General features: G+C 39.4%; 2 protein-coding genes across 5 annotated transcripts in view; both read right to left on the bottom strand.

Moving 5' to 3' along the window:
• LOC132160299 (SLAM family member 9-like) overlaps window positions 1-16,801 on the bottom strand; it is a 211,660-nt gene that overhangs the window by 79,794 nt on the left and 115,065 nt on the right. The gene's annotated exons all lie outside the window — the stretch shown is intronic.
• LOC132160316 (uncharacterized) lies at window positions 11,996-14,058 on the bottom strand. The gene is made up of 4 exons (XM_059570083.1): window positions 13,993-14,058; window positions 13,072-13,383; window positions 12,857-12,991; window positions 11,996-12,371 (listed from the first exon to the last, which is right to left on the bottom strand). Exons 1-4 carry the CDS (start codon window positions 14,036-14,038, stop codon window positions 12,145-12,147), a joined length of 720 nt encoding a protein of 239 aa, XP_059426066.1. The 5' UTR covers window positions 14,039-14,058; the 3' UTR covers window positions 11,996-12,144.

Here is a 16,801-nt window from a genome sequence, read left to right as displayed (position 1 = left end):
CTCCATCACTGGACACCTGTCCATGAAATGCTCCGGGTCCCCGCAACGCCAACAGGCCAGCCCAGACCTACCCGCCGCCCCAGTGGCAGGGAGTGGATTGGAGAATTGGCGCAGAGAGAGCGGAGAAACGGAAGCACTGTCCCCTCTGGCAGCCACAAGCCCCGCTCCCCTGGGTGGGGCCCTTGGACTCGTGAAATGGCCTGGGTCAGACACGCCCCGCCCCCGGGAGAGAGAGAGTTAGTAGGTGGGGGTGCGCCGACCCCTGGACACGCCACCATGTGGTCCTCTGGGGCACTGGACCCACTCGGCCGTTTTTTTGGGAAGCCGAGCGATGAACTGCTCCTGCACCACCAGGTCAACGACATGCTCCACGTCGCTTCCCTCGGCTAGTAGCCACTTGCGGCAGGAGTCCCGGAGCTGTTGGGCCATCGCGAAGGGTCGACCGGCTTCACCCAAGTCCAGGGACCGTATTCATAAAGATTATAAGAATCCTCTCAGAAAACTCTTAATTTAGCTTAAAAACTTTTACGTAGGAGTCTTAGCTTAATAGCGATTCGGGAACGATCTGAGAGCAACTCTGAGTAAGGAACCCACTGGGCATAGTTACGTCCAGTGGACGTCTTTTTATGTCTTTGCTGACGTTGAAAAGACGTCCACTGAGGAGCCAGAATGAAAGTTTTTATGACGTCTGTTTTTGACGTCTTCTGTACGTCCGATTTAGACGTTCACAGAACCTGCTTACAAGGTTAAAAACTAGTTCAAAAGTGGTCAGTAGAAATATTTTCAACATCATTTATGGTTCATTTAAGCATAACCTATACTGTTTCTGGACCAAATCAACACTCTCAGGATGCGTTAGATTTAGAGTCATGTTATTTCAATGTAATTTCCAGACACTGTGTTTGTCCTAAAATCAAGAAAATAAAATAATCTTTACCAAAGCTGAGATCTTCAGATATTTAATGTCTTTAATTTGCAGTTGATTTTACCACATGCTCAATCGTCAGTTATTTCATTAGTTCATAAAGATTATTTTATTTTCTTGATTTTAGGACAAACACACTGTCTGGAAATTATATTGAAATAACACGAGTCTAAATCCTGAGAGTGTTGATTTGTCAAGAAACAGTATAAATTATGCCTAAATGAACCTTAAATGATGTTGAAAATATGTCCACTGACCACTTTTGAACTAGTTTTTAACCTTGAAAGGAGGTTCTGTGAACGTCTAAATCAGATGTACAGAAGACGTCAAAAAAAGACGTCATAAAATCTTTCATTCTGGCTCCTCAGTGGATGTCTTTTCAACGTCATCAAAGACATAAAAAAGACGTCCACTGGACGTAACTTTGCCCAGTGACTTTCATCTTAGTGAGGAGGCGGGGTTGACCCTGTTGCTATGTATGACACAATCCTTTGAAGACTGTGATTGGTTGATTGTCCAAGAAGGAAAAAAAAGAGTGATTTTAAGTATAGGGTCTATTGTAATTCTCACTTTGAATTTACATACGTACTTTTTCCTATTTGACCGTTCTCTCGCACACACACACCCACATTATATATGTGTATATAAATCCTTTTTTTATTTACCATGCTTGTAATTTCCTATAAGGTATTTGATTGGCTTAGAATTATAAAAATTGTTCCACTCTTTCCAATTACAGTGATTGCTGTCCTATTTAAGTGACGGTTTGAATGTTGGTTTGAATGTATCAAACATGGAATCAGAACCAAGAAGGGCGAGAAAGCCAAACTGGACAAAGGAACAGTGTTTACTGTTAGCCCAGTTAGTGGATGAACACAAGGCCATTCTTAAAGGAAAATTCGGGCCGGGTGTCACAGCAAGGGACAAGAAGCAGACATGGAAGCGTATAGCACAAACAATTAACGGTTCATTCCCCCTGCTTGTGCGAACCTACAAGCCTGCTATATTCATAAATACAGTTTTTTTGAGCCTGCAAGGTGGGAATGTCCAGTGGAAACGAAATGAACTGCGACACAATAAGATGTTCTGAAAGTGCTGTAATTGTTTGTGTGATCACTCTGCTTACAGAAGGTTATTACAGACCCAAATCATCACTATTGCATTGTTGCATTTTCCCAGTTGCCAAATATCGTAATGTAGTGATTACTTTAATTTCTGGCACTATGGAATTTCTGCGCTGTGTCAGAGATGTTAGCACGTCTCTAATATGATCAGTCACAAACATGATCCCTGCAAGATCTAATCTATAGCGTCTTATTAACTCACTGTCATCTATTGTCTGCAACACATTTCTTCTGCCTCTTCGTCTTTCTGCCATATTCTCCTCTGCCAAAGAAACTCTTAAGCCTTTTAAAAGTCCTCGTCTGTGCTCCTAACAAGTTTGATCTTAAGACCTCTTTTAAGGGTTATGATGCTTTCTGAATTACTTTTTTTCTTTTCTAGGATTTTTTCTTTAATTTTAAGAGTAAATGCCCACATTTCTAAGAATTTTCTTTGAATATAGTCACTAGGAGCTACTTTTTGCATTAAGATTCTTTATGAATAGGGGCCCAGTAGTTTTTCCCCAGTGTGGTATTAGTTACTAAAAGTAATTTATTAAACTAAAAGTTAATTTGCAAAAACAGAGTTCTGTGTAAACAGGAGATGGCACTAATGCAGTATTAGCCTATAGTTTGCGTCCACATTTAAAAACATTAAGTATCTTAAAACTATAAAAAAAAAAACCTCTCTAATGCTTACAATCAACACGAAAGTGACTAAAACTGCAATTCATCGACTGACCGCTAGAGGCAGGCTCCAAAAGGGAGCCAATTCCATAGACTCGCCATGTTAAAGTGCCCAACTTTAGTATAAAAACAGATGTCAGAAAAGACAGATTTATGCAGTCACCTTTAGGACAATCAGCAGATTAACTTTATTCAAGTGCAATGTGATTGTAATAAAATATGCCCCTGGCTCATATTACTTCTTATGGGCTTCAAATGGTGAAATATTGTGTGGTCTTGTCCGGCCCAGTTTATTGAATTCCATCTGTCCTTTTGCTCAGGGTTGAGGTATAATTTTGCCAGAAGCGCACCTAATATGTCCAGAACTTCCTGGCCATACTTACATTTTATATAACGTATTTTTCTTGGCTTGTGTACCACACACATTCAATCCATACCTTATTGTATGAATGACTGCACCACCCCTTACGATGTGCATATATAATGTATGGATGTAATAATAAACTTGGAAGAAGTATGTTAACGGACTATTGCCTTCGTGTTGATAACTCTTTGCATAGGCCCATGCAAGGACTGATAACAGTTGGACAGCATCAAAAGATAAAGAGCGGAAATATATATTCTTAACACTGTGACTTGGTCCTCATTAAATGTAATTCACATATTCAAGAAAAGCCTCACTTTTTAGTTGCTCAAAGTTTCTCTGTTAGATTTTAGCATTTTGGAAGATATTCACAGTGGCAGCTGGTTTGTGTGCGGTGAGTAACACTTTGGAGAGCAGATCAGAATTGTCTCCATTGCTCATCTTTGTTACATTTGGAATCTTCACAGCCCTATGAAAACATGCTGAAGATGCTGTTTTGGATTTATGTCTTGGAAATTTGGATTTAAATTTTTCTTTTTTTGTTTCATTTTAGACATCACCTCTGAGATGCATGTAGTCTAATCCTAATCCGACCAGTTTGTCGTCATTTGGTCAGCGCGACATTACTTTATGGCGACGTTGTGAGGTCGTTGTGGTAAAGTTCAATTTTTTGGAATCTTGGCTAACGTCCCAGAAACGTTGTGGGCACGTTCTCAAAAGACGTCGCTAGTTAGTCCCATTGGGGACGTTGTAGCAACGTGGTCAGCTGGTCTTTTTCTCTCCAGCAGCTTTTTAGTTACTCACATTCTTCAGAGCATCTTCTTTTGTGTTCAACTGAAGAAAGCACTTGCAGGTTTAGAACAACCTGGGTAAATTATGACAGAATTTTCATATTTGGGTGATCTATACCTTAATAGTGACAGACACGTCTGTGCTTCTGAAGGCATAACCCTATTGTTTTATTCAAATTTGGATATTATGTTACAGCTTGAAAGACATAATGATTATATTTTTAGACATTGTTAGACAGATGAATTAATAGATAAAAAAACAACCTGTGCATGACACTCCTGTTTGGACCTACCATTTAACAGTGAAAACATGGACTGCCAGAATAACTCGTCAGAGAGATACTCCTATAGAAACGAATCGTACTGATAATGAGGCTGATATGAAGTAAGACAGAAAGGACCTGTCGATTTAAGGGTTGTGTAGAAATAAAGAGTACTGATCTGCAGAGCCTTTCAAGACGTACTCATTAATGATCAAATATTTTTTGATATATAGTAGACGGAGGAAATTAAGTTCAGGTCAAGATAACATGAGATAACTTATGAAAATTGTCTCTCAAAAATGTGAAAAAGTAATTTCTATTGCATGTGTTTTTGTATAACAACAGCTAATAAAAATAAATGTCATATCCCATGAAGATCAACTCTTTGTGTGTGATATTTGTGTGACCTTCCATGTTAATGATAAGCACAAAGACCCTGTTATTCCAATGAAATATTGTGTTAGATTAGATTAGGGTTGGAGTTAAACTCTGCTGGACAGTGACCCTCCAGGGCCGAAGTTGCCCAGCCTTGCTCTAGACCAGGGGTTCTCATCTCTGGCCTGCTAGATCCATTTTCCTGCAGAGTCCTGTAGAGACAGGACGACTCCATCTCTGACAATCACAGACATCAAAATCACAGACTGTGGACATTTTAAACTACAGCTCATCAACAGCAAAAAGACCACATTCAGAAGATTCAAAGTCTATGTCACTGGTGAGTGACGCATCATTTATCATAACAGTTTTGCAACAGTTATGATCCTTGAATCTGATTGTTTGAGCAGTATTCCAAAAAGTTTTGTCTGTGATTGTATGAGTCGGCATTAATAAAGTGTCATTATTTATTTTGTATCGATGTACACTCGTTATAGTACAATAAACCCAACAGGAACAGGAGACTGTCTAACAAAACACCAAAAGTATCTTTTGTCCCAAAGTATTATGAAGCTTTTTGTGAGGAACACATCAAAATTAAGCTAACTTTACAATTTAATAAAACTTTTAAAACTGTTAAATCTACATCCTCTGATGCCAATAGAATTTATAATGTAGTCTCAGTATCCTGCCCTTTACGCTCAATACACTATTATTTCATACTGTTTTATAATGTACAATATCTGCCTCTATTTACAATATATCATATTGCATCTAACTACATTTACATGCATTGCTAAGAAAATGCTGCTATTTTTACACGGTGTAAAAAAAGCATCGCTTTCTATTGCAAATAGCAGCTGCCTTAAATTAATCATATACATTATAGTGTTATCTGCAAGAAAGCGAGCATCAACATGTCTTAAAAAAAATAGGTAAGAAGACAGTGTCATTACAAAATGTGGAGGAAGACTCCCTCTGATCAGGAACTGCAGAAATCTAGTTGAATGTGATCCCTGTTAACGGTAACAAGATTTAGGAAGAAACTGGAAGTGTTGAAGGATAAACAGATTTCTCCCACTTAACGAACACCATTAGCAAAAACAGAGGGATGTTTAAAGTGCTCTTTATATTGTTTCAGAGTCCAACAAAATCTTGTTTCGATTGAGATTGTTAATGCTTGTTGTGAAAAGAAACAGCAGTACGTTTAGGTTTCCAAGTACAAGAATGTAACTAGTAGGGCATTGTTAGGGTTGGAAATTATAAGGAGCTCATTCCTTTATCAACTCTTTGAATCATTAATTGTTTCTTGAAATCTGCAGGCTTACAGGCCCAGCTACTGAGAGACATCTGTGCAATGAGGGCTTTAAAACAAGTAATATTCCACCTACCTGACCGGACATGGTAAGAACAAATACTTTTGTTTTGACAGATTTTTTTTTATGCACTCTTCTCCTTGATTTGTTATAACTTTTGACAGTCCTATAGTTAGTACTCAAAATGTTTTCCTTGTCCGACTTATTAGCACAGCCCAAAACATGCCAGTTTGCCAGTTTTTATTTGTAGTCTTCATCTGTTATTGCTGCTGGTGAGGCTGAAATTAAGAGCATCTCAGTGAAAAAGGGAAATTCTGATCTACTCCTCAAATCTAGTTCTGAAGTTCCTCCTATTATCAGCATCTTGAACAGTTTAACAACTTTTTGGTTTCAAAGTTTGTGAAAAACAAACAAACAAAAAAATATATTTAGCCTTTTAACTGTAAATCCCACTGGTTGAGCATAGACATAAAAAATGACTTTTCCAGCTTAAATTGTTATAAAACTTGAATACTTTGGACCACAGAGTTAAGATTGTTATCTTTTTTAATAGTGAAAAATTTAGTTTAATTTAATTAAAAAAAATATTATATATATATTATTTAATATATAATTTTTACTAAATATGTTTACTTTAATATGTTGTTTGGAATGTGTGTAAAGTATTGATATTAAAAGTGTATTATTTGTACTTGATTGTATGTTTTTTTTTCTTCTTTTTTCATATTGTGATTTTGTGGAGTTACATTGAATCCACTATGGGTCAATTTGACCCGGATGAGAGTAAGTCACAGTTTTTGAACTGTATACATGAGGGTTAATGTAACAAGGAGTCGGAGGCGTTCGGATCCATATGCAGCATTTATTAAACAGAATGGTCATACAGGCAGAGATCAGGAATGGCGTCAGGTGTGTCAGGGATAACCAGAATCGTAATCAGAAACCAGCAGGGATCGAGACAGGCAGCGGAGAATCAGAGTCGGAATAAACAGTCCAAAGGTCAAAAACACAGGAATAATAAACAGGGAAAACGCTCGGAAATGTCAGACTGGCTAAACAAGACTTCGCAGTGAGTGAGAGTGAATGTGCTGCTTTTATGTGTGTGTGTGTGTAAATGAGGTGCAGGTGTGGCAAGGAAATTGGCTGATGAATGAGGTGCAGGTGTGGCAGGGTGATTGTGATGCAGTGACTCATGGGTAATGTAGTTCGGGTGTGGTGCAACAGTATGAGAGGTGCTAGCGTCCAAGTGACATCTGGTGGTTGATGGGTGGAATGGTCCTGAGTGGAGTGCCCTCTAATGAAGTTCATGGGCACTCCATCTAATAATCGTGACATAGCCCACCCCCAAAGGAGCGGCTTCCAGACGCTCAAAACAATCTAGGAGGGCGGTGGAGCGGAGGCGGAACAGGGGGAGGGATGGAGGGCCAGGTCCATGAGGAAGTGCAGTGGACTGGGGCAGAGCAGGTGGAACTGGAGCCCTTCCTGGGCCTAACTCAGGAAAACAGGAGCCCCTCCTGGGCCTGGCATAGGAAACAGGGGCCCGCCATGGGCTTAACTCGGGAACGGGAGCCCGCCTTGGGGCCTAAATCTGGAACAAGGGTCCACCAAGGCAGAGCAGGTGGCGTGGCAGCCCACCAGAGTGGAGCAGGTGGAGCTGGAGCCCACCAGGGAGGAGTAGAGGACCACCAGAGCTGAGAAGACGGGACAGAAGCCCACCAGGGCGGTGCAGAGGACCACCACAGCAGAGCAGACGGGACAGAAGCCCACCAGGGCGGTGCAGAGGACCACCACAGCCGAGCAGACGGGACAGAAGCCCACCAGGGCGGTGCAGAGGACCACCACAGCAGAGCAGACGGGACAGAAGCCCACCAGGGCGGTGCAGAGGACCACCACAGCCGAGCAGACGGGAAAGCCCACCAGGGCGGAGCAGAGGACCACCACAGCCGAGCAGACGGGACAGAAGCCCTCCAGGGCGAAGCAGAGGACCACCACAGTGGAGTCGATGGCACCGGACCGCAAGTCTGCTCAGGTGGGACTGAAACAGAGAACATTGACAGGTTAATAGCGGCCTCTGTGGCCGTGATGAGATGGTAGCTGGCCTCCTTGGCCATTACAGGGCAGGCGGTTAGTTCATGGAGGACCTCCGTGGCCATGACAGGACAGTCAGAGAGTTGGTGGATGGTCTCCATAGCCCAGACCGGAATGAATGAGAGCTCATTGACGGCCTCCCTGGCCGTGACAGGATAGGACGAGAGCTCTGAGATGTGACGAGGCTCTGGTAGATCTGTGGTGATTTGACTGGGCCCATGAAGATCAGCTGTGACTTGACTGTGCCCATGAAGATCGTTGGTGACTTGACTGTGCCCATGAAGATCGTTGGTGACTTGACTGTGCCCATGAAGATTGTTGGTGACTTGACTGTGCCCATGAAGATCGTTGGTGACTTGACTGTGCCCATGAAGATCGTTGGTGACTTGACTGTGCCCATGAAGATCGTTGGTGACTTGACTTGGTTCCTGAGGATCAACTGTGACTTGCCCTTGCCGAGTTCACTGGAGCCTGACTCGACTCCGGAGAGTTCACTGGAGCCTGACTCGACTCCGGAGAGTTCACTGGAGCCTGACTCGACTCCGGAGAGTTCACTGGAGCCTGACTCGACTCTGGAAGGCCAACAGGAACTAACCCTGACTCTGGATGGTCAACAGTGACCCGATTGGACTCTTGTTCTGGACGGTCAGTGGAGACTTGACCTGACTCTGGAAAGTCGACGGGGACCTGACTTGACTCTGGAAATTCAACTGAGGCGGCCATCTTGTGCAGCGGCGCTGGGCTGGCGGCCATCTTGTGCAGCGGCGCTGGGCTGGCGGCCATCTTGTGCAGCGGCGCTGGGCTGGCGGCCATCTTGTGCAGCGGCGCTGGGCTGGCGGCCATCTTGTGCAGTGGCGCTGGGCTGGCGGCCATCTTGTGCAGTGGCGCTGGGCTGGCGGCCATCTTGTGCAGTGGCGCTGGGCTGGCGGCCATCTTGTGCAGAGGCGCTGGGCTGGCGGCCATCTTGTGCAGAGGCGCTGGGCTGGCGGCCATAACAGGACAAGGCTCAGGAGTGGTGGATACTGCAAAAGTGCTGTGTTCCTCCTCCACAACACCCACAGTATATGCAGAGCTGCTCAGTTGGAGTGCCAGATCAATATAATACTGCAGAGTCCAGTGAGGATCATGCAAAGGCATGAGTGAGCCAAGCGGCTCAGATAGGCCACCACGAAAAAATATCATCAGGCACATCTCGTCCATGATAGATAAATGGGCAAACTCAATAAAGTTCTTCACATAGTCCTCGATGGGCCTAATTCCCTGACATAAACGCACAAGTTGGCTTACTGGATTCATGGCTGACCTGGATTTACTCCTTAAAGCTGCTGGATCCTGGTTTGGCGAAGTCTTCTGTAACAAGGAGTCGGAGGCGTTCGGATCCATATGCAGCATTTATTAAACAGAATGGTCATACAGGCAGAGATCAGGAATGGCGTCAGGTGTGTCAGGGATAACCAGAATCGTAATCAGAAACCAGCAGGGATCGAGACAGGTAGCGGAGAATCAGAGTCGGAATAAACAGTCCAAAGGTCAAAACACAGGAATAATAAACACAGGGAAAACGCTCGGAAATGTCAGACTGGCTAAACAAGACTTCGCAGTGAGTGAGAGTGAATGTGCTGCTTTTATGTGTGTGTGTAAATGAGGTGCAGGTGTGGCAAGGAAATTGGCTGATGAATGAGGTGCAGGTGTGGCAGGGTGATTGTGATGCAGTGACTCATGGGTAATGTAGTTCGGGTGTGGTGCAACAGTATGAGAGGTGCTAGTGTCCAAGTGACATCTGGTGGTTGATGGGTGGAATGGTCCTGAGTGGAGTGCCCTCTAATGAAGTTCATGGGCACTCCATCTAATAATCGTGACAGTTAAAATCACAACTGGTTCTTTTCTGGCACACTAAGGCGACAAGAGATTTAATGTTTTTTTTAAGTTTGGAAACTTGACCTTCAGTCTTTAAAATTTCTGTGATTGTCTCTATATTGTATCTTCTTACAGAAATCTGAGTGAATGTACCATAAACTGTAGTCGTTATTGTAGAGAATCCTGAAGGAGTGAATGATGGAGGGGGATAGTTTATATTTGTTTTCTATTCAGAGTGCACTCTGCAAACATGTATGCCTTTTTGAATGCAGCCTTGGCTTGTAAAAAAAAGTTGAGTTTTATTATTTACAAGTAAAAATCTTTGTTACAAGAGAAATGTGACATAACAGTATATTAATCAACACAACATTTTAATTTATATGTACTGTACTTACAGTATGTAGAAAAAAAGTGGTGAGAGTGACAAAATTCACTATACCCAAATAAATTACAAATAATTTCATAAATGTCAGAGTATGACCATATGTCTACATCATTGTAAGTGGATATGTGTTGTGAAGTCAAATAAAATTGTGGAATATCTCAAAAACCTTTGTAAAAGAAAGCAAATATATGCTTCTTGTCTGCAAATTTGTTTCATTTAAGTTTGCAGGGGAAAATATAGACCAAGAAGGTAAATATAACTGTACACTTTGTTATTTTAACACATTATATCAGAAGAAAAACAAATTCTGCATTCAAACTGAATAAAAATAAAAATTAAAAAAAACTAACTAAACATATTATGAAATCATTAATAGAAATCATTCATCAGAAAAAGCATCTTAATTATCATCAGCACCAGTATGACATGCTTCTTCCTGATCAGGAAGCTTGTCATTTTCTCTGATGTTGTGGAGAATTACAGTAACCACAATAACAGAGCAGTTTCTGGAGGGGTTTCAATTGGACTTGCCGATGCAGCGAAAACACTGTTTCCACGCTCCTCTCCAGAGCATCTCCATCCAGACCTCACTGAACCTCTCCTGTACAATGATGGCTGGATATCCACTGCCTCCTAGCAGCCAGCTATCACCAAAGCACCCTCTTATGGCAAATTGAAGAATTGACCAACAAAAAAAAAAGAGTCATGTGTGCTTCCAGACTATTTTGCTTTAAACCAGAGGATGATTTGAAAGAGTTAATGTGGTAGGTTCTATGTTGTAACGGCACTCCTTCACTTTTAAATAGTTTCGGGATAAATGGTAGGTTTCTAAACCATGCAAACACTCTAACCACTAGGCCACAACTTCCCCATGAAGGAAATGCTGCAGCAATGGATGTGGACATCAGTGTATGCATCCATATAAAGGTATGAGTTACATTGATTCAAATCTAGTCCTGATGATTAATGTCTAATAATTGATACTTTTGACTCAACCCTTTCCTTAAAATATGCTTTAAAGACTTATTGTTAATGCACAACTAATCTTATGATCCACTATGAGTTTAAATACTGTATTCATTGAAATTGGATTTAAAATAAAAGACTAATAGAGTCAGATTTTAAATTGGAACACTCAGTATTAAGGTTTTTTTTTTTTTTTTTTTTTTTTTACAGTAGCAAACAAGACATGCAGAATATTTCACCTCACACCATTGGATTCTGTCACTGGGCCAGTGGTGGTCCTTACAGTGGTCTGGATTGAATATAAAAACAGATGTTGTCATGTATATTTAAACTGATCCCCTTCCAAAATGTCAACGTCATTAAAAAAAAAAAAAAAATGACTTCAGTAGATGCTTTGAGAAATCGAGAAATTGATTGCCAACATTCTTCCAAATACATTTTTGTTCCAGATATTTATTTTCCATATAGACAAAAGAAAATACAGGCTTGCAATGATACAAAGGTAAATAATTGATGACAAAATTTTTATTGATGGTGAACATTCCCATTAAGGTATTTAGCACTTATCTCAGCAACTTAAGCAAACCAAATGGCCACAAGCCATAAGCATCAGGTATTGATCTTGAAATCTCATCAAAATAAGAGATCTGGAACTGTACTCTTTAGAATGGACATTCAGTGAGGTTTGGGACTCACAGAGGGTTTAGAAGAAAATTTGGAAACCGTAAAGAGGGAGTTTTAATTGTAAGAATGTGCCTCAGACATTCATATCTGAATAGAATAGTTAAAAATGAAACTGAAAATTGTAACAATGTGGACAAGTCACAATGCATGCTAAATGCCTTTGTGAGTGTTATTTTAAGTGTGTAACAGAAACAAGAGCATTCTATACCATCATTTGTGTTTATTATTTATTTAGGGTAATTATGTATACAGATATATTCTGTGCAGATACAATCAATGGATGGCCAATGAATTAAACACAATCTGTTAAAAAAATAGATATGCAATTATACAGGAATTAGTATTAATATAGGGCTTTTTTTGGGCAACTCAACCTTCTGCTCAGTTCATACTGTAAGTCTGATTTTCCTCCATAGGTCTCATAGAGATCTTCGGTCTCTTCTGTCGTGTTCAGCTCACTTCTTGTAGATCTGATGTCATAAACCAGCACAGCAACAGCAGCCACGCCCACCAGAACAGAGAGGACCAATCGGATCACAGCTTCAGTAGAGCCACAATGTCCAATGCAGACTGGGAAACCAAAAACAAACAATGATTTCAAAATAATGCATTTAGCCCTTCCAAGAAGAGTTTTGTGGGTTATCATTAACAGCTCAAGCATTTATTGAAAAGGCAGAACATCCACAAGCTTCCATGCACATTTGAATTGTTTGGCCAAATAATAATTGCCAGAATTGTTGAATATAAAGAGTTTAAGAGCTTCCCCCCCTCCATTTAACTTGGTTCTAATAGAAACCTGTGTGATTTTGATTCTTTCTGCATCGAGTGATATGGTGCACCTAACAAACAAACAGGCCTGACTTGCGGTCTTCACTTCTCTGTTGCTCAACAGTTCTCTGTTCCTGTAAAATAAAAATAATTTGCAAGAAACAAATGCACCCCACCCTCATGTCTTTAATGCAATGTAAGACACTTTGCATCAAAGTATCTGCCATGAGTCTGACGTATAATCACATGTTCTGCTGTGTAATAGTTCCTAATATCATCTGACGTACCTGAACTCGGCTGAAAGAGCTCAGTAATGTTGGCCTCCTCAGTGTGATTGACGGTAGAATTGTGGACCGCACAGCTGGACGTCACACAGTTTGAGCTTGACAATCTTTCTGATGGTGAAGATCTGTGTGGAGCTGCTGATAATGAAAGATTTTACTGTGGCATCACATCTTAAACGTTCATAGGTGTTGTGTTGTGTTGTATTTCTCTCACTCACCACAGACTGTAACATTGAAATTCATATAGCTGGTCTCTCTGTTGACAGTCGCTAGCTGATAGAGTCCAGAGTGTGTGGTGCTGCTGTTTGTGATGGTCAGAGATCCAGTCTGATCCAGCTTCAGTCTTCCTCTGAATCTCCCGTCAGCATCGTATGTTGAGTTGGTTTGGGTGAGTCTGTTAATTTCAGCTATCCGAGTGCTTCCGAACATCCACTGTATTAGCAGATACTTCTGTATTTCATTTACCTCAGTGTGTAGAGTGAACGGATCTCCCTCCATCACTGATATTGTCTTCACTTCATCTGTCACATCTAGAGAACAAACAGAAACAGATTTTCTCACAAATGCATAATTCTGGTTATTAATGACCGAACTATTTCTCTAACCCATAATTGTGATTAGGTCCCAAGCCATTATACACTAGTGTGTACTAGAAATATCTGATTTAAACATGTCACTGTTGATTAAATGGGAGAAAAAAAAAAGAAGAAGAAAAAAACTCCATTAAGTGATCTTGTGCTGAATAACATGAACAACATTGATGTGCATTACTGAACTTATTTGTTCCTCCAAAGTGATGTTTCTTCTGCACCGGTTTTCACAAGCAAACAGAAGTGAAACATAAAACGTGATCTGCATCAGTTTTATTCTTACTCAGCTAACGTGTTAAATATCATAGACTCATAGTTCATCATGTTAAACATGCATGAAATATTACAACACTGATTTGAATTTGTGTCATTCATGGTCAAAAAAGAAAATAAGAAGTTTTACACATTTCTTTATTTTAAATGAATTACTCAACAGGTACGCTAATTACTTTTGTTAAAAAAAATAATAATAACCTAGTCCAAACAGGAGCTTATTATTAATATTAATATTACTCTATGCTAACTGGAAATATGATAGGCCTTACTTACCAACCAGACACCACAAGCAAATCATGAATAAAGCTAAAGCAATCATATTCCCTTTCTGGCCACTCGACCACCTCTCTGTAAATGTGCTGTAATGTCTGAAAACAAGTGGTGCTCACTGTTGAGCCAAATGGATCAAATGGGTGGAGCTTGTCCCGATTATGTTAATGATGGGCGGAGCTCTGTCTACACGTGCATATATACAGGAGAGATGGAGTGAGACTCATTTTCAGTCCTGGAGTTTCATGCATTAGACCATGCTTTTTTTTCCTTTTTGTAACACTACTGGCATTTTCAGTGCGGTCTTTGCGCTTTTTTATTATCCTTTTTTTATCTATTATTTATTTGCTTGTATATCTCCAACAATTAGGCCTATTTTGAGTAAGGTGCCACCGTCAGGGGAGTCAAAGATAATTATATCACCATAAGGGTTGCCAATTAACTTCAGAAATATAACATAGGGGACAAATATGATTTCTTTTTTATTTTAATTTTTTAATCTTAAAGAAAATACTGTTTATTCTTATATTCTTGGAGAAATAAGGGTTTGTTCTTTAAAAAAATAAGGGACAGAATAAGGGACCTTCCAAAATTTGTCCTGTACCAGAATGTAGACCTATATCTGCCTGCAGTTAAAAAAGTTTTCAGAAACAATCACAATTGTTTTGATAAAATTTAGGCCTATTCTAAAAAGAATTTAAATGTCATACAAAAACTGTATCCGTCTGAGTAAATTGTACCGTTATAGAATTGTGACTGCACAAGGGTCGTCATTTAGGATGTGAAAATAATGTGAAATTACAAATGGTATGAAATTTGAAAGCAACTAAAGGTCTAAACTGTATGAAATGTCAGTCAAGCAGGATTTTTATTTTTTTAAACAATGGCACTTAAAATTTAGAACTAAAATATTATTGCAAACATATAGCCTTTGAATGAATAAAAATGCACATTTGTCAATTAAAGAAAACACAGTGTGCCAAGTTTAAGAATAGCCTAAGCTAGAATTTCTTTTTGGTGCAGATGAGGATTCTGCTTGGTTTTAAATCCATCCACAAATGCCTACGTTCACAAATAAAACAATGATTTTGCGCAAAAAGAGTGATTAGTTATAAATTGAGAATTTGTTACTATGGTCTGGTGAAAATAAGAATATGGGCTGCAAGAAAATATTCAACAAAAAGAGTGGGGCTGCTATCAGTAGAACATCATTTATTCTAAAACAATATACTGTATTTATTGACACAACATTTCCATTCTTTAATCTGATTGGTTGGCAGTGTTCCAAGAATCCTTTTTTTCCCCAGCTGTTAATTCAAGTTCTTTTAATTTTTTCCCCCAATTAATATAATACATGTACTGTAGATGTTCTGTACATGCAGAAAAACTCTTTCTTTCTTTTTAGTTCATTTGATTGACTTTTTATATTTTCTTCCAGATTCAACAGGAATACAAGATCTGCAGAAAGCAAATGAGTGATATTATAAGACACACCCACCAGCGTCAATCACTGTGACATCATCATAACAGCATATTTGACCCAGCGTTTGCAAGGTTGAGCTGTTAAACTTGCATCTAAATCCTTGTTTGGCTTTAGATGAAGAGGGAAACATGTTACAACTGGACACAGATCACACCACTTGCTTTATTAACTAGATTGACATTGAAGGTTGAACTGAACTACAGAAGAACTGATGAAGTATTACTCAATAGCAAAGAGACACAATTAAGCCTCAAAATGAACCATTTGCTGTCCACATGCTGGAAGTGCATTGTATTGTCTGTAGAGAAGCATGAAGTGTGACACCTTTAAATGATTTTTGGCTCTACAATTACCAAACATCTGAATAGGGTGTGATTTAAAAAGCCTAGATAAATAGTTTGAACACTCTGAACAATGTGACACTCCAAACACTAAGCTGATTTTGACAGGTTCAGGAGTGTTTTTTCGTGTAGCTACATTATAAGAGTGAAGAATCGGTTTTCGCAATGATGCCATAAAGAAAAAATGTTAATCGCCCCGAACAACTCTTCAGTGAACCGTTTTTTAACCTTTAACTGTCACCCCGTCCTGTATACGGGACACCTACTGTACATTTACTTCACTATATTACGATTACATCTAATCTAATCTTGACAAACTATATATCGTTGAAAAGGTCTAAGACTCCCGAATATATAATTTACCAATGTTTTTTGTTAAAAATTAAGTAGGAAAAGTAATAGATTAATTTATGACAAGAGTGCACCCTCAAAAATCGACATTATAACAGGAGTTTGGACCGTTGTTTAAAAAAAAAGATTTCTTTATTGACTTTTTCTCTATCACATTTCTAGAAATCATCAGAAATTATATATCAACTGAAAACTTAAAATCTCAAAATTCATCCTTTAAAACCCATTTTAAAATCAGACATTGCATTATCATGTAAATGGTATATCAATATCATGTTACAAAATGTTTTCATTCATGAATTATACAAATTTTTAGTTTGGATCGTGCACTATAAAGTCTATATTAAAAAATGTGAGTGACAGTTAAGGGGTTAAAGCATTTTTTTTTTCTAAGTGTAAAGAACATTAAAAACATTATGTAGGCTACTCAAGTATTTAATATGTACTGTTTATACACATACTGTTACTGCATGTAGTGTGCTGTGTTGCCTTATAAAATAGAAATAGAAGAGAATTTAGACTAATGTATGGGTACATATTGTGAAGAAGTCATTTTCCATGGCATGTGTTTTTTGTATAATATTACGTGCTAAAAATAAATTTAATATCTCCAATGATCTCTGTGTGTGACGTGATT

Source organism: Carassius carassius, chromosome 16, assembly GCF_963082965.1.
Source record: "Carassius carassius chromosome 16, fCarCar2.1, whole genome shotgun sequence".
Lineage (NCBI taxonomy): Eukaryota > Metazoa > Chordata > Actinopteri > Cypriniformes > Cyprinidae > Carassius > Carassius carassius.
The sequence above is the reverse complement of the archived record's forward strand: the minus strand, read 5'-3'. Positions and strand labels throughout refer to the sequence as shown.